The sequence below is a fragment of the Eleutherodactylus coqui genome, chromosome 11 (genome assembly GCF_035609145.1).
Source record: "Eleutherodactylus coqui strain aEleCoq1 chromosome 11, aEleCoq1.hap1, whole genome shotgun sequence".
In the NCBI taxonomy this organism is placed as follows: Eukaryota; Metazoa; Chordata; class Amphibia; order Anura; family Eleutherodactylidae; genus Eleutherodactylus; species Eleutherodactylus coqui.
In genome coordinates, this window is record NC_089847.1 from 82,462,861 (window position 1) to 82,487,020 (window position 24,160).

The 24,160-nt window shown below is 46.0% G+C and overlaps 1 protein-coding gene across 1 annotated transcript; it reads left to right on the plus strand.

The window, feature by feature from the left end:
• Window positions 1-17,131: 17,131 nt before the first annotated feature.
• On the plus strand, window positions 17,132-20,774 carry LOC136582059 (uncharacterized oxidoreductase YtbE-like). The gene is made up of 2 exons (XM_066582827.1): window positions 17,132-17,188; window positions 19,060-20,774. The coding sequence occupies exons 1-2, from the start codon at window positions 17,149-17,151 to the stop codon at window positions 19,917-19,919; spliced, it is 900 nt and encodes a 299-aa protein (XP_066438924.1). The 5' UTR covers window positions 17,132-17,148; the 3' UTR covers window positions 19,920-20,774.
• The last annotated feature ends 3,386 nt before the right edge of the window (window positions 20,775-24,160 follow it).

Below are 24,160 nucleotides of genomic sequence, written 5' to 3' on the forward strand. Positions count from 1 at the left end.
GAGCAGAACTCACAGCGAGTTGCAAAATGCGGAAAATTTCACCCGTATGAAAGGGCCCTTATAGTATGTTCACATGTAAAGGATTTGGTGTAGCTTTCCACAGTGGAAAAATCTGCAGTAGCAAATCCGCACCAAGTGGTGTGGGTTCGCTGCAGATTTCACCCCCTAAGGCCTCATGTCCACTAGCTAAATGGAATTGCGGATTCCGCAGTGGATTTTGCCCATAGGGAATCATTGGCCATCTGCGGTCGATTAAATTGATTTTTGCACCCGCGGATGGCATTTTAAAAGAATTGCGTTTTTCACGCGTGGGAGAAAAAACGCGGCATGCTCCATTCTGCTGTGGATTCCGCGCGGATCGGCAACATGGCTATCACATTGATAGCCATGTGTGCGGATATCCGTATGCAAAAAAAATACCATTTAAAGCAAATCCGCGCGGAATCCGCCGCAGAAATCCATGGCAGTTTCTGCGCAGATTGTATTTTTCAAGTGGACATGAGGCCTAAGGGCCCTTTCATACGAACGTATATCGGTCGCCGTTTTCACGGCTGGCAGATATATGCTACAATCTGATGCATTGGATTCCAATGCATCAAATCACATGGCCATATTCCCATGGCGTAAAAGCGCCTGGCTCGGGTGAATATAGCGCCAGGCCGAAAAGATAGTCCTGGAACTATGTCTCCGGTCGGAATACGTTGGCCGCTGCATGGGCTCCTATGGGAGCCAATGACAGCGGCCGAAGAAGGAAGGTGAGAGGGAGTTTAGCAGCGTGACTGATAAACTCCCTCCCTCTTTTCTCCCCCTGTATCCTCCCCTCTGGCTGTTTGCAATGGGAGGGGGCGGGACGGGGGCTCTCCACCCCCTCCCATTGCTGGCTGCGGGCAAGGGGCGGGTGCTTGGCTCTGCCCCTGTCTCGCCCACTCCCATTGCAAACAGCCCAAGTGAAGGAAAGAGGAAGTGAGACGGCAAGGGGGAGGCAAGGGCATTGCGGCCTCAGCGTATTTGCGCCGGGGCCCGTGCTGTCTGAATGGGCGCACAAACTTTTTTTACGTGTGCAGTCGGGCGCACGTAAAAACGCCTGCGACCATGTACAAGAGATCCCAGGGCGTGATTTCAGTGGTTTCATTTTTATTAGCACTATTCTCGCCTTTTAATAGTACAGGCAAGAAAAGATAGGACTTGCCCTATCTTTCCCGTACGTAGTTAATACTCCCTGCGGGAAAGATAGGGCAGGACCTATCTCTCGCTGTTTTATTCACTCACACCCTATGGCAAGTTGTGCACAATAGCTCATGGAAAAAACATGCACCAATGCTCTCAGCTATTGAAATGGCCAATTAGTTTAATGAGTTGATGTTCTGTTTAATGGCTTCTATTTTCTGCATATTGTGCGCACAAATTTTTAGTCTGCAAATATGTCCGTGTGCATCCGACCTAATACACAGAGGCCAATCTGAGTGCCTATTCATATTTGAAGGCCATGTGAACATGGCAACAATGTATTCATCATCTGCAAATTATATATCAATGCAACAGAGACATAGTGAATGAAAATATATGCTAGGAGGAAAAATTATCCATGACATAGCACTAAACCAAGCTAAAGAAACAATCCTTAACGAGGCCCTACAAGCTAGTCCCAACATATTGAGGTAGTTTCCATCCAATTGCTATAACATATGATTGAAGCAGCCTTCATCACATTTTCAGTGCAATGAGGGAGTCCCAGTGCTACAAATGTACAATTCCTGGTGGGGACATATGAATGGCATCCTAACTCCAGTCTTCTACCGCTGCCAGATGCCCCTTTTCATACCTATCCACAGGGTCCACTGTTGGCAAATCTAATGTAATATATTAAGGGGCTGCACAGAATACAAATCCCTAATATGTACCTAGTAATAGAAACGGTCACTTTACAAGCATGAGAGATCCAATAATAAAAGCCTGGGGATTTCATAATCCCCCCAGATTTACTGTCAGCCTGTGACTGCTGCTTCCTAGGCAAGAGTGCATTCAGCTGATGAATTTGCAAGCGACCACTGATGAATTTGAATTCCTTGCAGCCCTAAAGGCTTATTATCGAAAGGCTTGCGGAAAGAGCAACTCCAATAACAGAAGTATGTAAGGTAATTACCGGTCATGCAATTCCCTAAAAAAATAGCATAGACACTGAAGAATCTTTGGCATGACGCTAAAGGAAATCTCTCCTCCCGTGTCACTTTGGATAAGAAAAAAGTAAGTATGTCATGTTCCAGTCATTCATTAAGCCCATTTTCATGCCTCCTACTAATGTACTGAGTACAAGCATCTCTGACACTGTTATACCAAAAGAACCCAAATCTGTTTAGGAATCCTTCATGCCGGAGAGCCCTGCTTCTGATACTCATTGAAAGCTACTCATCTGTGACACCGACATAATGATTGACACCTGTCACTGTACCTGATGTTCTGAAATAATTCTCTCTGTGCTCTGCAAAACTGAGATATCTGGATTCCTCCGACTGAGGTTTTCTCCTCCACAATGACAATTTATGCTCTAAATCTCTCCCCAAATTTCCATCTCTTAACTTCAGGTTTTCACACCATAATTCACTTAAGGCCTTTTCTGGTCATATTCTTCCTTTGAATACTAATAAATCTTGTAATCCTCTGATTCCGCTGTGCCCCATTTCCCGCAGAATCTCATTCTCTCAGCTATAAGTTATTTCCTTCCTTCCCTTCTTTCCTCCTTTCCATTCTCCTTAGTTGCTGATTTTCCCTATGTGTCTGAGCCTATTCTGCCTATTCTCTTTCGCTGGGTCTCCTACTCCCCGGTAATGTCCCTCTTTTTTCTGACCCACTCTCGTAACCCGGCTAGTTGTTTCCTCCACTCGTGTGCATCTCCCTCCTTCAACCCATTTCCATTTAACCTTTCATCGGTAATAGTCAATTGCCCTCTCTCACCTTTTTTCTTTCCATCTTGAGCCCTGTATGAGCACCTGCTTTTCTTCCACACGCGCTTCCTCTGTAATTCCCATAATACTGGGGGCTTATTGATTCACTTTCCCCTCTCCACTCGTTCTACTGCAGCCCTCCTCCCTACCCTACCACTGTTCCCTCTCCCCCCCAAATTTGCAAAAGAGTCGTCACCTTGTGAATCCACCGTTGTGCATCTCCCTTTCAGCTGCACGGCAAGCTGGCGTGTGTGAGAACACGCATGTGTGAAAACATAAGTCTGCTGGCATGTGAACAGGCATAAGTGTGCGCGTCTGTGTCAATGCTCTATCACAAAAAAATCTCTATGTCCCTGTATACTGCAGCTATAAGCATATACACACTGCACTGTGATGAGAGCGAGAGAGGGAGGGGGAGAATGTGTGAGATAGAGGAGTGTAGAGAGGCAATGAAAGAGACAGAATATATATGTGTGTGAAAGGGGGGGGGGGTGAGAAAGAAGACTGGATATACGAGAAAAAGAGGCGAGCGTGGGAAAAAGGAGTAACACTGTATGGATATTGCCATCTTATATCTACATCTCTTATCTGAGAGCCATGTACAACATAATGCACATACAGACACTTCGCTACATATGTCATTTTATATGCATATTGTGCAGTATTTCACGTGTATGGCTATGAAGTATAGTATATACACACTAGAGGGATATGCTGCACATAACTAATACTGCACATATGCATAGTAGTAATACATCCTCTATTGTACATGCAGCAAATGTCCATAAGCACAAAACAAAATTCAAATCCAGCTTACAAATGAGAACATTTTCCAATGATAGAGACTGTAAAAAGCGTGACGGGATTTATATCCGACATTAATCCTGCGCTGCCAAAGCATCACTTAACCTCTCACCTGCCAGAGCATGACTTAACCTCTCATTTCCCTCCAGCATGATTTCATCTTACATCTGACCCATTGTTGTCATCATTAAGTAAGCTGCCTTATTAGTCGACGTCTATACAGCATCAGTGTACAAAGAAGCTTTTTACAACCGGGATTATAAAATACACTCATGGAATCCCAACTATGTGCAATTATTTTTCCAAATTTTCTAAACAGTGAGATGGCTTAAGGTCGTCAGAGCTTACAGTCTTAGAGGGATACGCTAAACGTAAGCAAAAAGCGAGATGTGAACAGCCTTTTGGAGACTTGGTTTGGCTAGATTTCATCTATTCCTGCTAATCAAAATGTCATTCTTATGCAGCAAACTATAGCTACTCTTGTGATAGGACATTAAATAGGCTGTCCAGAATTTAAAAACACGTCTTTTTTCCCCAGAAAATAGCGCTAGACCATGGCTTGTGTCAGTTATGGCAGCTCAGCCCCATTAAAGTGAATAAGACTGAGCTGCGATAACACTCAGAGCTTATGGCCAGTGCGTGATAAAAAGGTAATGAGGTGGCACTCTTCCAGGGGCAATTAGAGAAACCCAACAGTGGATCTGCCCGTTGACCTGGATGGCCATATGAACAGGTAATCAATGGAGATACCGGGTGCGGTAAGTAGAGAAATATGTAAAGTACTGTCATCTCAAGGTCACGGTCATCCAAACTGGACAGCAATGGAGAATCATGTGGGCAAAAGCATGAGACCTGGCATGACTTTATTGGTCGTAGTCAAAACTCCATAGGTTGAAAAGTTTAATCCCCTTTATTATTACTAATATCCAGCCATTAATGCAGTTTGAGGTCTATTGCCTCTTTCCCCGAGAATTTGAGCTGAACACAGTGCTTCCTGCCAAGAGAGCTTGGTGTCAGAGGAAAAACATTGGCCATTAAAGGGGTTGTCCCGCGGCAGCAAGTGGGTCTATACACTTCTGTATGGCCATATTAATGCACTTTGTAATGTACATTGTGCATTAATTATGAGCCATACAGAAGTTATAAGAAGTTTTTCACTTACCTGCTCCGTTGCTAGCGTCCTCGTTTCCATGGAGCCCGTCTAATTTTCAGCGTCTAATGGCCAAATTAGCCGCGCTTGCGGTCTTCTTCTTTTCTCAATAGGGCCGCTCGTGCAGGATGCCGGCTCCGTGTAGCTCCGCCCCGTCACGTGCCGATTCCAGCCAATCAGGAGGCTGGAATCGGCAATGGACCGCACAGAAGCCCTGCGGTCCACCGAGGGAGAAGATCCCGGCGGCCATCTTCAGCCGGTAAGTAAGAAGTCACCGGAGCGCGGGGATTCAGGTAAGCGCTGTGCGGTGTTCTTTTTTAACCCCTGCATCGGGGGTTGTCTCGCGCCGAACGGGGGGGGGGGGGTTGAAAAAAAAAACCCGTTTCGGCGCGGGACACCCCCCTTAAGCTCTTGCAATAGCTACCATCGTATTACTAATATAGAGGATTAAACTTCTCAAACAGTTTTGAATCTGACCAGTAAAGCTGCAGCAAACCCCATACTTTTGCTGTGCACTTGTTCACACACAGACTGCGGACGGGTGTGAGGGTGCGGGCAGACGAGCGCATAAACGGCGCGTTTTTGCGACCAAACGTATATACGTGACCATCTGAGGCAATGGTTTCGAATGTATTCGTTCACATGGGTGATTTTACGGCGTGTAAAAACGGCAACCCGAAAAAAAAACGGAACATATGCGACCGAAATACGCGCCAACGCATATTCGATGGCCGAAAAGATAGTTTGCAAAGTAGGAACAAATGAAAATACGCTTTCTAGCTCTGGTCGTGATCGGTGAAAAACGTTCTCTCGGGCGATTACACGTTGCGCTCGTGCGAACGTAAATACGCCTACGCTCGTCTGCCCGCACCCTGAGGTTGCTTTCGGCAGATAGAAGCCAATTATTTTCCAGCCTTTGTAATCACAACAGCCCATCAACAGCTCCATTCATTATAGTTCATCCCTGTAATGTACTCTCCATAATCATCTCCTTCGCAGCCCCCAATACTTTCCTCTCCACAGATTCCCCCACATCCGCTCCGCAGCTCCCCATACTGTTACCCTCCACAGTACCTCCATACTGTTATCCTCCCCCTGTACTGTCCTCTCCACAGCCCCCTGTACAGTTATCCTCCACAGCCTCCTCTTTGTACTGTGTTCTCCATTGATCCCGATATATTGAAAAATCGAACAGTAGGGGGTAAAATCACATGTTAAAAATGCTCAGCTCTCTGCTCACCCACTGCTCACTAGCCACCACACCTGTCCTCTGATACGGTGATTATTTTGGCTGTAGTTATCATATGCCTGTTTACTCATGTGACCACTGCAGCCAATGACAGGCCCTGAAATGGAACGCTGTCAGCGATGTCCCATATACAGGCTTGGTACTCTCCATTTGTAGCCCATATTACCTTTATAAAGAACATCACGAGGCCAGAAAACCTGGTAAAGTTATGGGTCACATTATGTGGCGCCAGAGTGCCAAAACAGTGCTCTGCCACCATGGTAAGTAATAAATGATTGTTTAGAGGGGTATAAACGTGTAAAAAAACATCTTCAGGGTATGTTCACATGTAGCAGAATTGGTGTTGAATTTCTGCAGCTGAAACTTTGCGTCAATTTCGACAATAGAATTCATGCCTTCAATTGAAAGGATGAAATCTGCAGCAGATCCACATCAAAAACCATATCAAAATCTAATCAAATGGTGCAGAACTGTAATAAAACACACAGCACAATATATTCTTTGGATTCTGGTGCGGGTCCACACCAAAATCTGCAATGTGTGAACGTACCCTTAAATAAAACGAAAAAAAGGTTTGGTACGGTGTTAGCCAGTGGAGCAAAGTGTGATTGTTCTCAGTGAGAGAAACCAAGTAATCTTGTAGATATGATACCTTTTGATGGCTAACAAAAATACATGATGTTACAGCGAGCTTTAAGATCGTCTATCGATCCTTTCTCAGGCTAAAATGGAATTGCAGCTCAATTGTATCCTGAGGAAGGATTGATAGACGATCTAAAAGCTTGCTGTAACAACCATTGAAAGGTATCATATCTACAAGATTACTTGGTTTCTCTCACTGAGAACAATCACACTGTTCCCTTAAATAGATTAACTAATAAGCTAGATTAACTAGAAGGGAGTTATATACTGTGAGAGCAGTAAGACTATGGAACTCTCTGCCTGAGGCCGGTCTCACGCGACAGAATTTCAATTTCGGAATCCGCGATTGTCACCCGCACAGACAATCTGTGGTATTCCACACTCTTTGAAAAAATAGAAAATTCTCATTTCCGCTCAGATGAGCACATACCAATTGTGATTTCCGCGTACGGATTTAAAATTGCCACATGTTCTATTTTTGGGCGGAATCCACACGGAAGGCTACCATTGAAGTCAATGGGAGATGTCCGACCCACAGCCCATTGGCAATTGATATTGCGGATAGGCCATGGTTACCTGCGTTATTGCATAGTGACGACACAGGAAAAAATATTTTTTAAAAATCAAATCTGTACTATGGCGACGGCGAGCATACAGAAAGCAAAGATACAAGGGGTCACTGGCCAGGGTCAGAGACTGATTCCTCTGCGGGCCCCCGCATGTCAATCCGACTCGTTCGTGTAAGACCAGCCTAAGAATGTGGTGATGGCAAACAGTATTGAGACTTAACCAAAAAAAATGAGCCAGGAAGCTGTAAATTGCAGGATGTACTTATCTAAATTCAATTATGCAAAAATCAACTACCTAGGACTTAAACTTTTTTTTTCTGGTCCACAGTGAACATGGCAGCATCTCCAAAGACGTTCAGTGTGGAAGAGCATAGGACCATAATCAAGTTCCTGTTTCTCCAAGGGAAAGGTTGAAAGCAGATCCATGATGAAATGTCACAAACTTTGGGTGACAGTGGCCCTTCATATGCAACATTTAACTGTTGGGTTGTAAATTTCCGTCTCCTTATCTGCAAATGTGAAAGTCATCCATGACGTGATCATAGAGGACCGCCTAATATCAGCCAAAAGTATTGCTATATATCTGGGGATATCACGTGAGAGAGCTGGTGCCATTATCCACGATGACTTGGGAATGAGAAAGCTTACAGCCAAGTGGATCCTGACACTTTTGACAACCGAACAGAAGAGGACACGTGTGGAGACATCGGTGGCTGTTTTGGAGCATTTTGCAAGAAATGAGTCAGATTTTCTGGACAAACTGGTAACTGGTGATGAGACTTGGATCTACTGTTCTGATCCAGAGACGAAGGAACAGTCTAAGGAATGGAGGCACAGTGGTTCCCTCAGGCCTAAGACGTTCTGTGTGCAAAGGTCAGCGCAGAAGCAAATGGCAACCATTTTTTGGGGATAAGAAGGGAGTTCTGCTCGTGGGCTACCTCCCAAAGGGTTCAACCATCAATGCAACATATTACTGTTCGTTATTGACAAAGCTGAGGCAAAATATTAACGAAAAATGTTGAGGAAAGCTCTCCAAAGGTGTCATCCTGTTGCCTAATAATGCCCATCACACACGGCCGGTGCCAGTATTGCTAAAATGACCTCCTTAAGCTTTCAACTGATACTCCATCCACCCTATTCTCCCGACCTGGCTCCGTCTGACTACCATCTGTTCTCCGATCTCAAAAAACACCTAAAGGGATGACGGTTTGGGGGTGTTTTGGAGGCAACTGAGAAACAGATCGCCATATTGCCACAGGAATGATGGGGGACTACATTAGTAAGAAGCAGAAACTCTTCCTGTGAAATAAAAAATAAATAACAAATATGACATCATTACTTGGGAGGAGGCAGCTTCACTGCTTTACACTTCTCAGTACTTACGGAACGCAGTGCATGCACCCTACGGGGGGGTCTCTTATGGATAAAGCAAATACAACAAGTAAATCCCATCATTCATGTCCATTTTTTTCCCTTTAAAATGTAGAAAATGGAATATTGTTTATATGAATAGGTTGCACTACATGGAACCATGTAACCAAGGGAGTTTCTAATAAGTCCAGAAAAAAATAGCATTATGTGTTCACAAATATGGAGCTCCTAATAAGTTCCAATTTAACTGCCACATTTCCGCTGTTTCATAGTGTGAGACACGTTGATCCATTTGTCTTCATATACAAATTGCAGCAGTTTATGTCCCCCTCTCCATAGCAGAACTTTTGCGGCATCTCTAAAACAAACTAATATATTGTAGCAGAGCGGCGTGCAGTCGTAGATATATATTCATGTGGTACAGGAGATGGATAAATATGACAAATAATGTGGGGCCTCCGGGCCAGGATACCTACAGAGCACTTGTAATGTGCAGAGAGAAAGCTTGGTAATTTATAGTTTGTGGGCGGGAAATCCTTCCATTTCTGCATCAGCTTCCATGTCACTTGTTTAAAACAAGCTGTAATAAAACATACTGTGATGTTTCTTAGTAACAAGGATTCTACTTTAAACCTGTTGCCTGACTGCGGAAAGAACTATCAAATCATGGAACTGTGCATATGAAGAAATTGTTTCATTTCTCATCTTGCAGAACATCACAAATATTAAAAAGGCCATTTTAGAGCAATCCTGATGCACTTGCTAAACTTGACAAAGTATTTAATTGCAGGCATTGGGCTATGTATAGTAGTAATGACTTGGCTTGTCACATTTTTTATGCTGAAGACTTTTAAACATGAGAATTGGTAAAATCCTGGGTGGTGCCTACTCTAGCCACTGGAACGAACAATTGGACATCAGGGTTTAGAACTGCCAGGGGTAGACTATGTCGGGATGTTGGGCGACATGTGCCGCCAGTTCTCTGGAGACCACCAGGTGGAGCAAGTCTGTTGGGTATTAAGGGCCGCCAGATTCCTTTTATTAGAGCAACTTGCAGGGCTATTACTGACACCGTAGGGCAGCGCTGCACGCAACCTACAGCTCCTCACCTTCTGTTTCCTGTCTGGCACTTCAGAGTGCACCGAAGAAAAGGAGACAGGAAGGGATGGATCTGTAGGTTGCATGCAGTGCTGACCTACGGTGTCAGTGATAGCACTGCATGCTGCACTAATAGAAGCAACACCCCATCGGCCTTAAACATCTAACACACTCGCTGGGTGGCCCTGCAGTGTCATAGAGTTGCAAGTTGTGGTTATTTGGGGGGGCAGCTGCTGTGGGGATAGAACGGTACTTTATAGGTTGTGTGAACAGTGGACAGAATTAGTGATGGAGCCACTGAAAAAGCTCAATTACTTTGTGGGGGAACACAGAGGGTGCACAATTACTTGGTGATGGGCCAAAGCTACAGAGGGGAGCACAGAGGTGAAATAATTGGTGAAGACATTGTCATGGCAGGCTGGGCCCACACGCAGAAGAAAAGTGAAAACGGATGACTGTAATCATTGGAGATAATGGCACAGAGCTGCTAAGTGACTGTATTATATATGGTGACGGCATTATTCAGAGGTATACCAGAGCTGAGCCATTGTATGTGAGCCCACCAAATTATAAACATTTATAGATATGTTAAAATATTCAGAATATAATATTTATGGGTGGTGGGGACAAAACACACATCTTGGGGTTTGCGCTTCTGCTATTTTAATCTTCTTTGAGTGACTGTGTGGGTGCATTGTCGGGTAACTATACCTTACTAAGGATCAGGGGCACTTTTATTCAGGGTGGTACATTATGGGGCATACTTTTATATAAGAGCAAAGTTTAGGACCATTTGTTATTCAGGCTCACAGCTTGGGGTATACTTTTATTCCCATTTTGTTTAATCTCCATCTGTCTGATCATTAGTGTAGTCAACCCTATAGCCAGAGTGATGAGTTGCAACAACTCCCAGTATACCCTTACCAATATTGGGCCACTCTCACACGTAACGCTTTTTACAGCATTTACCACGGCGTTTCAAACGCTGAATTAAAAGCTGTAAAATGTATTCAATGGGGCTTCGCAGATTAGTGTGTGAATGCAGCGTTTATAAAGCCATGATTTTCGATCACTGTCTGCTCTATTTTCATGCGTTTTAGTGCTTTTTGATGTACTTCATCACCCATTGTAGTTATGGGGTGTGTTAAAAAGGCAGCCAAACACTTTTGAACGCGTTTAAAAATGCAGTTTGAAAATGCATTAAAGCGTGTTTGAAACGCGGCGTTTTAATAGACGCTCGTGTGAGAGCAGCCTACAGGTTATACTTCAAGTTGTAGTTTCACATGTTATAATCTTATTTGCCAGCAGTTAACCTGATTTTGCAATTGCTCTCTGTACTGTGTTCGGTTCTGGTGCTGTATTGATGTTGTCAGCTTGGTTCTGTGGCCTTATTTATGTACTGGGGTTATTTGTGGTGCTATATTTATTGTGGGCTGTGCTGGGTGCTTGCCCCTTCAGGTTAAAATTTTCCAGCCAACCCCTGGGAACAGCATGGATTGTAATTCCTTACTGGACTAAAAGTCATCTAAAGGGGTTGTACTACCATTAAATATCACATTCATTAAAGGCCCCCTGCACACAGGCGGTAATTCCACAGCGGGATTTCCCACAGAATTTCTGCCCGTGCCCACCTGCATAGGATTGCATTAGATAATGCAGACAGCTGCCAATATTTAGCATGCTAGGCAGATGGCCGTGATTTGTCCGTGTGAAAACACATGTGGAAATCAAATCGCGGCATGTTCTATTTCTGTGCGGGTCTCGCAGAGGCCCGCACACAAGTGTTAGTGGTGACGGGCCGGCTCCTCTCTGCACATACACCGGCTGGGCGGCAGCCGGCACACAGCGCAGAGAGGAGACGCTGGGAGCGGGTAAGCCGCAGGGCTGTGCAGGGGCACGGGACCGCATCCCGCTGCAAGAATTCTCGCAGCGGGATCCGACCTGCCCGTCTGCTGGCGGCCAAATACTCATATATCATAAACAATGACGAATATTTTGCATTTACACACTGGTAAAAAATAACCACCTAGTGATAAGTTATGACATTTACTTACATGTTGCCACCTGGTGTTCATAGCGCATTACAATGTGCACATCCACCTAATGAACTGGTGGACCCTCATAGTCGCTCTCCCCACAGCCAGTTCCCTGCATAATGATCCTCTGTGAGATGCATAGCAGCCATGAGCTTTCTGTCTAGCTTATCGGGGAAGGAGCAGAACCTCTGCAATAGCCTGGCATTATACCTGAAAAGTCGTCTTCTGCAGAGAGAGTAAGACAGGACTATATTGCCAGCTGCTACAGAAGAAAGGAGACTCATCATGGCCCCAACAGCAAAGATTTACAGCAGCACCAAAGGGGGCACATGTAAGCAGAAAAATGATGAAAAAACATATTTTTATGCTAAGAAAGAACACTATTTTACTTTCAAAACAGCTATTAACAGCCTTCAGGACTTTGATATGAAAAGTTGGTCACAACAAATATTAATTTGATTTAGATTTCTCTTTTATTAATTTAGCATTTTGTTAACTGACAAAAAAAAAACTATTAACATTCCTATTTATGGAAGCATTCTTACTTTGCAACACTTTTGCCTAGAGCAGTGATTCCCAACCGGGGTGCCGCGGCACCTTGGTGTGCCACAGCTCTCTAGCTGGAAATCACGTCGGTAGTGGCGTATCTAGACGCCACCGGAAGGTAGGGGTGTGACAGATAGAGGGACGGCCATGTCACACCCCTAGGTGGTGATTGGCTCTTTGTCACTGTGCTGTAACATCCTGCCAGTCTTGCCCCCGCTGGACACTCATTGGTGCTGCAGTCCCCCCTGCCGGCATGCTAAATACTGGCCTTCCCCCTGCGGCCGCTGATAGCACTCTCACCTTCTATGTCGGCTCCCAAGTCGTCTCTCTTTGTACCTGGGTCTGCTGCTGCCGTCGCTGCTGCTGGCAGGACTCTGACATGGGATTTAGCCTTCCATGTCCCCCTACATCCGGTGCAGCCGGCCCCTGCTTACAGCACGGTGACGCACCATGTGGTCTACCATATGCACTCCAGTCCCCCCTGCCGCCGCGGTCATCACTCTTCCCCTCGCCCTGGGGTCGCTATTACTACCAGGGCTGCAATAGGGGTCGCTATTACTACCGGGGCCGCAATAGGGGTCGCTATTACTACAGGGGCCGCAATAGAGGTCGCTATTACTACCGGGGCCGCTATTACTACCGGGGCCGCAATAGGGGTCGCTATTACTACCGGAGCCGCAATAGGGGTCACTATTACTACCGGGGGCTCAATAGGGGTCGCTATTACTACCGGAGCCGCAATAGGGGTCGCTATTACTACCGGGGGCTCAATTGGGGTCGCTATTACTACCGGGGCCGCAATAGGGGTCGCAATTACTAGCGGGGCCGCAGTAGAGGTCGCTATTACTACCGGGGCCGCAATAGGGGTCGCTTTTACTACCGGAGCCACCTATACAGGGGATCGCTTTTACTACTGGGGCCACCGTTACAGGGGGTCACTTTTACCATCGGGGCCACCGATACAGGGGGCCGCTTTTACTACCGGGGCCACCGTTACTGGGGGTCGCTTTTACTACCGGGGCCACTGATACAGGGGGTCGCTTTTCTGCCAGGGCCACCGATACAGGGGGTCGCTTTTACTACCGAGGCCACCGATACAGGGGGTTGCTTTTACTACCGGGGCCACCGATACAGGGGGTCGCTTTTACTACTGGGGCCACCGATACAGGGGGTCGCTTTTACTACCGGGGCCACCGATACAGGGTGCCGCTTTTACTACCGGGGCCACCGATGCAGGGGGTCGCTTTTACTATCGGGGCCACCGATACAGGGGGTCGCTTTTACTATCGGGGCCACAGATACAGAGGGTCGCTTTTACTACCGGGGCCACAGATACAGGGAATCACTTTTACTATCGGGGACAGCGATACAGGGGGTCACTATTACTAGTGGGGCCATCGATATACGAGATTGCTATTACCACTGGGGCCAGCAATATAGGGGGTCGCTATTACTACTGGGGCCACCAGCATGGGGGGGGGGCACTATTACTACACGGTGCGGATTAGGGCCCAATTAGACACAACGATAATCGTTCAAAAGATGTCGCTCAAGCGACGTTTGAGTGATCATCGTTGCATCATTTACAGCGCAAGATGATCACTTAAGATGAGTGATCACCTTGTGCTGCCAGCGGAGGATGCAGAAGACAAGCAGGGTGTCATACAGCCGAGCGCTCCCAGCGGAAGATGCAGAATACAAGCGAGTAGTCCCCGTTTGTCTTCTGCATACAGCTGTTCCTCGCTCCGAGCGCCCGGCTGTTATACAGCGCAACGCCCGGAGTGGAGGATGCAGAAGGCAAGCGGGGTGTCCCCGCTTGTCTTCTGAATCCAGATGTTTTCTGCACGGAGTGCCCAGGTGTAATACAGCTGGACCGCTCTATTCTTCATACCCAGCCTGTCATCAAGGAGCGGGATACAGCTGAAACAATAGTATCAGCTGTATCCAGCTGTGAATCCCTGATTAGGCTCATCCTCGTCTTTTAGCATGCTGAAAGATGAGGATGAGCGACGGCATAACGAAAACTGCACGATGTCAGTGCAATTACACACAACAATTATCGCTCAAAAGACGGCTTTTAAGCGAATTTTGAGCGATAATCGTTGCGTCTAAATGGGCCTTAAGTTGTGGAATTTATAGTAGCTGTAGCAGCAAAGTGGATGAGATTTTGAAAATTATCCAAACAGTGGAAACAATCTGCACAAAACCCGTGTGGACACTGACATGAGGTGCAGGATTTAATTCCACAACATGGTAATTTTAAATATAATGTATATCAATAGCCCACCCAGTGCTCTTCACTGTGGGATTTTTAAACAGCCCTGTCCTTTTTATAATGATGGAGGTAAAAACCATATGTTGTAATAAGCCACACCCTAGCCATGCCCCATCACAACATAGCCACACCCCTAGCCGAATCTTTGCTCCCGAGCGGGCAGGTACTCGCTAAGGGCAATGCTCGATCGAGTAATTGCCCTTAGCGAGTATACTCGCTCATCTCTATTAAAAACATTTCTGAGCTAATCGAACTTTGCTTTCCTAAAGTTATGTATTTTAGCAAATGCCCGATAAAAAACTCCCCTTTGAAAGACAAGTGGAAATGTATTCTATTATTATTTCCCAGGTGTCCCTCAGCATGAACCCCTTTTATTCTGTCAGGTCTGTTGGTTAATATTAAGTCCAAAATGGCCGTCCCTCCAGTTGGGTCCGGTACAAGTTGGGTAAGGTAATTATTTTTAGTGACACAAAGTTGTTCCCTTTATGAGATCCGCAGGGTTCGGCTTCCCAGTTTGTATCCGGATAGTTAAGTTCCCCCATAATAATTACCTCATTGTGATTTGCTGCCTCATCCACTTGCTTCCATAATAGATTAGAACATACATCGCTTTCAAAGCGCAGCGTGTGACGCTTGTGTGAGCAGCCCCACTGAAATGATTGGGAGCGTTATACAGTGTTTAGCGCAGCGCTGAAAAGGCAGCGCTAAACGCTGTACAAAACGCCCATGTGAGGGAGACATTAGGGTGGTTTCACGCCTGCGTTGGGGATTCCAATATCCTGTTCTATTCGGGGAGCAGGAAAGGGGAATCACCGCAGCTGAATGGTTCTGACCTGGACAGCGCCGGGCAGTCTCACTGACTATAATGGGGTTTGCCCACTTTCTGCCCCGCCTTTGGACGGAATAGAAAGCACTTCATGCGGCACATATTGCTCCGGTGTTCTCAGCGGGATCGGCTACAGAGCCTCCGGACGGACGTTCTGACGCAGCTGTGAAAGCAGTTTAATTCACACGAGCAATCATTCCATATTTCGGCGTTCCCTCAGAACGCAATGCCCATTGTTTTCAGGGGGACCGTGAAAGACATCGGATGCCATGAGATGAGCATGCCACTGCCATTTTTTCCCATTGAAGACAATGGGAAGCGGTTGCTATCTTATCGTGCACAGCCACATGCTGAAAATCGCATGTCGCAAGCGTGATATCAGGCCGAGGTTTCTTGGCCCAATATCACGCTTGCCCGCGTGAATGTTGCCTGAGTCTATTTTCACACTGGCAATCGTGATTTTGCTGCAAGAAAATAGAGGCAAAATCGCATCTTTGTTCCCGCCATTTTTGAGCGTCAGCTGCGCTTTTTTTTAAGAATAACCATCGCATCAGTGCCGACCGCGTTATAATCGCGCAAGAATTATACGACACGACAGTCAATAGGACTTTCTAATGTTAAAAGTGTATCGCAACGCAAGTTTGCTGTGTTGTGAAAAAAAGCAGGCTCCATAGGGAAACATGGCAGATAAAAAAAAATCGCACATCGCAGAAAGACAGAGCATGCCGCGATTTTTTGTTCTCTCAACATGGCATCAGTGAAAACCTCGCAGATGGGAAGTAAACCATTGTAAGTCATTGGTTCCATAGTCTGCTTTTTTAAGGATGCTGACATCAGGCAAAAGTTGCGCGATTTTCTCACCCGTGTGAAACCCCCCAAAAGCTGCGATGAATATGCCTCAGGGCGCCTTCACACTCGGGAAAAAAGTGTGCGATGTGAGAGAAAGTGAAAACGCGGAATTATGCAAACGATTTTTTTTCCCATCTCCTGTTTCCCTACGGGGCCTCCTTTTTATTGCAGCGCAACGCGCGAACGCACAATCTTCACGTGATGCATTTTTAACATTAGAAACCCCTAGTGACTTTCGTGTGATTTTATCGCATGAGAAAACCGCCGGCGTCAGCCATGCAATAATATTCTCAGGATAAAGCGTCGCTGACGCTCAAAAATAAGAGAGCCGATCAGCCGTGCGATGGAGCCCTCAGCGCTACTTCTACATCCGGGCTCCAGTCACAGCCGCCAGCACTGGTCTCCCACTAAGGAACGCTTCCCTACTGCAACCTTTAACAGACCTCATTATATAATCCCATATCCTTCCTGGGGGCCACTGTAATGTCACAGGTTTGGGCCCTAATGGGGGTCCCTGTAATATCTGTCAGCTATTCACCTCACCATCAGCTGCACAAACTCTCTGTGTGATTTACTACATGACATTTTTCTTTCTCATTTGCAAATCTGTGAAGGACCAACCGAGTATAAAGCTGCAGCAGCTCTGTCACAGAAGACATTCTGAGGCACCTCAAGTGACTTCCCGCAAAAACAGCAGGAGACCACAAAGGGTTAAAGCAGCAGCGCAGCGAAGAGGCGGGAACAGCCGGGACGTCCAGCACTAGGAGGCGGGGCTTATACGTGCAGGTCACATGACTGTGCCTCGGTGTGCGGCTGGGATGGAGCGGGGAGGTGAGAGCAGGGAGTGTGCACCGGCCGCGTGTACCGTCAGCTCCCCGGTATTCTCTGTGTGTGTGCGGACAGCGCCGCCTCTGTTATATACGGGCAGTAGCAGCTTCTAGTGTTACCTGCTAGGCTGTGTTCCCACATGGCAGTCCTGAGCTCTTGTACAGCTGTGTGTTAATTACTGCTAAAAAAAAAAAACACTTTTTTTTTTTTACGATAACAGTGTTGCAATGCGGTCTGAAGTTGACTTATGCTGTGAATGTGGCAATATATATATATATGGCGCAGATATTGCTCCATGCTATATATATATATATATATATATATATATATATATATATATATATATATATATATATAGCGCAGATATCGGCCCATGCAATATATATAGCTCAGATATCGGCCCATGCAATATATATAGCGCAGATATCGGCCCATGCAATATATATATAAGGCGCAGATATCGCCCTGTGCTATATATATATATATATATAGTGCAGATATCAGCCCATGCTATATATAAGTATAAGGCGCAGATATTGGCCCATGCTATATATATATATATATATATATATATATATATATATATATATATATAAGGCGCAGATATAGCCCCATACAATATATATATATGGCGCAGATATCGCCCCATGCTATACAAATATATATATATATGGCGCAGATATCGTCCCATGCAATGTGTATATATATATATATATGACAGCTGAGTGGACCTCTTTATAATCGATGGGGTGCGTCCGGCGCTATTCAGTTCCATCTAGAGACAAAACCTTTCAGCCCCGGGGATTTCCCCTTTCCTGTTCCCCCAAATGGAGCGGAAAAGTGGATCCCCAGGCAGGTGTGAAAGCAGCCTTAAAGGGGTTGTCCCGCGCCGAAACGGGTTTTTTTTTTCTTCAATAGGCCCCCCGTTCGGCGCGAGACAAACCCAATGCATGTGTTAAAAAAACAAAACGTTTAGTACTTACCCGAATCCCCGCGCTGCGACGACTTCTTCCTTACCGTAGCAAGATGGCCGCCGGGATCTTCACCCACGATGCACCGCGGGTCTTCTCCCATGGTGCACCGTGGGCTCTGTGCGGTCCATTGCCGATTCCAGCCTCCTGATTGGCTGGAATCGGCACACGTGACGGGGCGGAGCTACGAGGAGCAGCTCTCCGGCACGAGCGGCCCCATTCACCAGTGAGAAGACCGGACTGCGCAAGCGCGTCTAATCGGGCGATTAGATGCTGAAATTAGACGGCACCATGGAGACGAGGACGCTAGCAACGGAACAGGTAAGTGAATAACTTCTGTATGGCTCATATTTAATGCACGATGTATATTACAAAGTGCATTAATATGGCCATACAGAAGTGTATACCCCCACTTGCTTTCACGGGACAACCCCTTTAATTAATATTTATCAGTGAAATTGGAAACCAGTGATATGACGGCATGCTGCACCATGTCATCCAGGGTTTTGTGGCGGAGGCCCCAGACCCTCCAACGTAGATGTGAAGGTAGCTTAAGCCTTTAGGTATACAACACCTTTAACCCCTTTAGAGGCACGCCCGGAAAATCTCGGGGCTTGCTGCACTGACCATGCAGTTACCTGGAAGATTTCCGTGGACAGCTCTAGTGCTGAAATGCTGGCCAGGAGACATAGCCACTGTACATGTTTGCCACTTCGAATTTCCTCAGGAAAATCTCGGGGCTTGCTGCGCTGACATGGTAATAATAAACCTGCCACTGAAGGGTTAATGGTGCATGGTTGAGTTGCAGTCCAGGTTATTTGCTACTTTCTAGGCCTCATACATGAGACATTACATTATGTAGAAGATCTTCTGCCATGTGACTTCTCCTTCTATTCTCTGCAGCTCCACAGCAAACGGTGACCCTTAATAATGGGGTGACCATGCCCCTCCTCGGCCTGGGCACATTTCGTTTGAGAGGACTAGAGGATCTCATCCAGGCTGTAGACGCTGCGTTGGACTGTGGGTACCGCTCGTTTGACACCGCCGCAGTCTACCGTAACGAGTGTGATCTTGGCCAGGCTCTACGCCAACTGTTGCCTAAATATGGCCTTAGTCGCTCTGATATTTTCATTACAAGCAAATTATCGCCTGCAGATTTGGGCCCCGGGGCCCGGGATGCCTGTGTGAAGAGCTTGGCGGAACTAGGAGTTGATTACTTGGATCTCTACCTTATTCACTGGCCGGGGAAGCAGGGCTGGCGAAGTGATGATGTCCGTAACCGAGCAGTTAGAGAAGAAAGCTGGAGAGCCTTGGAGGACCTGTATCAGGCTGGTAGTATTAAGGCGTTGGGCGTATCTAACTATACCGAGGCTCACCTGGCACAGCTGATGGGGTCGTGCAGTGTGCCACCTGCTGTGCTACAGGTGGAATGCCATCCACGGCTCCCACAAACCGCTCTTCTCGGTTGGTGTAGGCAGAACGGTGTTCACCTGCAAGCTTACTCCTCTCTGGGCTGCGGGCATCTTCTGGGAAATGTGGAAGTATGCAAAGTCGCAAACCTACATGGGCACACTCCTGCCCAGGTGTTACTGAAGTGGGCACTACAGCAAGGGGTTGGAGTTATTCCGAAAGCTTCTGTCCCAGCGAGAATAAAGGAAAATGTTAACGTTTGGGATTTTGAGCTGAGTAATGAAGAAGCTGAAATGCTAAAAGGTGATGGCACCGAGAAACGATACTGCTGGGATCCTACCGAAGTGGCTTAACGTCCTCCGGACGGCAGCGTCCGTTTACTTCTCTATACTCATTTACATGACTGCTTTGTCTGAACTGGTTGAAGAAGTCCGGCTACAACTACATATCATTGTAGTAACTGCAATAGGTTGTTTGTCAAATCCTATCAAACTTTTCAGGAGAGACAAAAAATATTCCCATTTTTGCCCCCATTATCTTGATTCGTTCTATAGAAAAAAAAAAGTTTCTCATTGGTTTGTTGACATACAACATATTGCAGTTGGTGTAGTTCACTAGATTGGCCACCAGGCTGCAATAAACGAAAATTTGATTTTTGTTTTTGACATACGACTTATTGCAGTTACCACAACGATATACTACACATCAAGCAGATTTTTCATCGTGTTGCAAGTCTCGGACCCTGATACGAGCACGAGAGACAGATTTAACCAAAAAGTGCGTTTTTTCTAAAAAAAAATTGTCAAAATCTGCGAAATTAGATGCATTAATGTATTTCATTTAAAGGGGTATTTTGGGGCTTTTACGATTGATGACCCCTACTCAGGATAGGTCATTGTTGGTCAGGCTGAAGAGTAATGAATGGCTCCACTCCCATTGGGAGCGCTGCCTCCTACTACACTTCCAGCTCCGACTGCAAAGAAGAAAAAGAGCGGTGAACTATACATTTGCAGTGTGCCTATTTTATGCTTTTGGATTTATGCTGAGATTACCCTAAATATATTCCATAAAATAACTGACTTATTACAGACCAAATCCTGCATGTTTTATTAGGGTCTGAAGGAGTGCTGCAAACTTCTAAAATATGTGAGTGTGGTTTTAAAAATCCCATCCATGTGTAGCGATAAAACTCCATGCGGCATACAGAAGAGGCTCCTTGTTTTCAATTCCACAACATGTCAATTCTGCTCCACATTTGTGAATTGTCACCACGGATTGCAATACATAAGATGAAGTAAATGTCAAAGCCCAAATGTAACACAGAGAAAGTCGCAGTGTGCGCTCTGCCATAGGCCGAATGCACACGGGTGGATGTTTGCTGTAGAATCCACAGCGGATATTTGCCAGCAGCTTCGGCAGCAATGTCCGTCCATAGCATGCAATGTAAAAGTGATTCTTCCACACACACAAGCGAAAACCACTTGCGATTCCCGCTTACGGAGAAAAAAATCGCAGCATGCTCCGTTTTGGTGCATTTTCTGCACAGACAGACGGCTTCCGTGGAAGTCAATGGAAGCCATGCAACCCGCAGCCTTTCCGGAATGTGAATTCCGGAAAGGTCGCTGGACCTGCTTAATCGCCTAGCAACGGCTGGCCTATCCGAAGTACAGAGAATGAAGAAAAATGCAGGTACTCAGGGATTACCAGCGGCGGTCGGATTCCGTGCAGGATTCCCCACGGGGTATCCGTGCGTGCCGTGTGCATGAGGCCTTAGGGAAGGTCCAGATGTGGTGGATTCTACATTACAAATTTGCAGGATTTTACATCATCCACATGTAGCAGAAAAAAATCTGCACAGATATGTATCTCTGCAGTATTCTCACTCTTGTGCTGAAAACCCAATTAGTTTTACCGCGGGTTTGACCCTTTGCAATGCAGTCGGGTGAAATCTACATTGCAGATTTGCAGTAGAAGTTATCAGCCGTGTCTAGACCTACCCCAATGTGTCTGGATATAACCCGTCTAGACAGCTGCTGATAATAGCTGTTGGACTTCTTGTAAGTACATCTTCGGTGTCACACCAAAGAACCCTCTAGAAAGCTAGAAGCCGGTGTTATAATTACATGCAAGAACAGACTTGCAGCACCAGTAATAATAATCTGCAGTACATTACAAATCAAAAGGAACATGTACTGACAGAATCCGGGATTACATGCAATGTTAAATGGCCACTCCTGCTAAAACACCTTTTTCCACGCCTGTCCCTCTCACCTGATTGCCTGTCACACTGGAAGTCTTTATGTATTCCAGTCACTTCTCTGCAGTGCAGCCCCTGTGTGATGCTTATCAGACAGATCTTGATGGTGAGACGTTTTACTTTCAATCAATTCCACGATTCATCAACCCAGCAATAGTAAAAGGGGTTCTGTCAGGAAAAAAAATCATACTTGCCTGTGCCTTACGGGGCCAGTCACAGGGAACCTGCTGGTCTTCTCCAATCTCTCCGGCAGCCGTCCGATCGCAGGGCAGAAGCTAGCAAAGTTTTAGCTTCCGACCACTGCTGGACGGCAAGTCCTGCAGCCCGGGTCAGTGGTCGATGCGTCACAAATGACACGTTGCACACTAACCTCCTTCCAGGCGCGCTTGCGCACTCGCTGTTGACTCTTCGTGGATGGCAGAGGTTAGACGCAGCCAGGTCAGCGGGCGCGTGCAGGAGCCGCTGGAAAATGACCCCTCACGCGGCACCTAAACAACGGAGGGACCAAGTACAATGGGATTAGGTGGGTTTGCTTTGTTTGTTTTTTTACTTTTCTCTTTCCACAGGTTAGACTAAAGGGATGCAGGCGAGTATATATTTTTTTTTTATTTTGCTGACAGAACCCCTTTAAGGCGCTACTATTTTTTTTTCCTCTGCAAGGGGAACTTTAATTACCTTCTATATTGGCTAAATAAGCTACAGACTATAAATATCCAGTCAGGAGGATGAGCTGTGATCTCCTCTATTATAACTGTCTGACAGGTGCGGTGTGATCATCATCAGTAACAGGATTGTCTGTATCCATCTCCAAGTAAATTTGAGCTGCAATGGTCCAACCCTCTTTTAATTAAAGTGGTATATGTAAAACTGCATGAGCCAGTCAGCAGCTGGTATCTATACATTAGGGTGCATGGGGCACAGTGGGATGGAAAGGGGTCAATACTAATGGTTTCGGTTGCTTAGTAGACAGCAGAAACACAACAAGAGGTTCGGTTTTGAAAGATTCAGTTTCAGATAGAATAGACATGATGTTAGAGATGGCGAACAATCACCGGTACGGCACATTAGTAAATGACTCTGTAACATATGCGGTAAACAACCTGGAATGGATGGAATATATTTTTTTTTTAAGTAGAAAAAGAAATCTGGTGACTACAGAGTAACATATAATACATGGGCCAAGAAGCCAATGTTAAAAAAAGAAACAATGGAAGAACACGCGCTCTCTGGAGAAGCGAAAATCTTGGCTTTTCATTTTAAAAGTCTGTTTTCACTCCCACTAGTAAATTATAATACACATATGCGTCCGCACATTGTCAGCGTCTTGGTCGGCTTGTCAGTTTCTGAAAGGATGAACAAGCCGCAGCTGTCTCTGGTGCCTCTGCCCATTTCTCCGCTCTATCCCACGGTTCCAGCCCTCTGCTCAGGGGCCACTAGTCAGACACTTACTGCTCAGCATATGTTTAGCACTTGGATGACGGCTGCAGAGCATCGCTCTATTTACTGGAGAGCTTTCTATCAAACCTCTTGGATGCAGGGTTTTCAGTATGGTAAAGCTGCAGCCAAGTGTTAGGATAGGGTTTAACTAGATTAGGTTTGGTTGACATTGTCTGTCTGGTTTATGCAGCGGGAAAATCTCCGGATGTATATGGCAGATGCGTTGCCCAGACTTATGCAACGCTTTGGCATATGCTGCCCATTGACTCTAAGGACAGTGTTTTGGCATACGTATGCGCAACTCTACAGCCCAGCGACTTATCATTGCTGCCTTGCAGCATTGGAATCTTGAATCTGACCAGTGACAACATCTGCGTGGAGTTGATATGTTCTCCTTGTGTTTCCCCTCGCCCTTCAAAAACATGTAATTGGCTTCCTATAAAAATAGGCCTAGTGTATATGTGTCTGAGATAGGAAAATTTGATTCTGAGCCCCATTGAGGAGAAAGAATGATGTGAATGTTGACAATTGTTATACAGGCTTCTCAGCCAGCAACCTACTACACACTGATGAGGGGCAAAACCCCCGAAACAGTTGGTACATGGTTATCCTTTCCTTCTGGGGAATACTGTGACTTTGGCTGGGTTTACACAGCCATAATTTACAGCGTGCTGCCATCGAGAGGCATACAACAAGTATGCAGTGACATACAACAGAGAGGTGCTTCCAATATGAAAACCGTATGGGGCCTTTACAATCGTATTAACGATCACTCGCCCCATACAGTTTTCATCCGCGCCGCCTGTGATAAATTTAGCATGTCTTCATACTGCGTGGTCTAAGGTTACCTTCACATGGGTGAGAAACCCGGCCCGATATCGCACAGGTCAACGTGTTTTA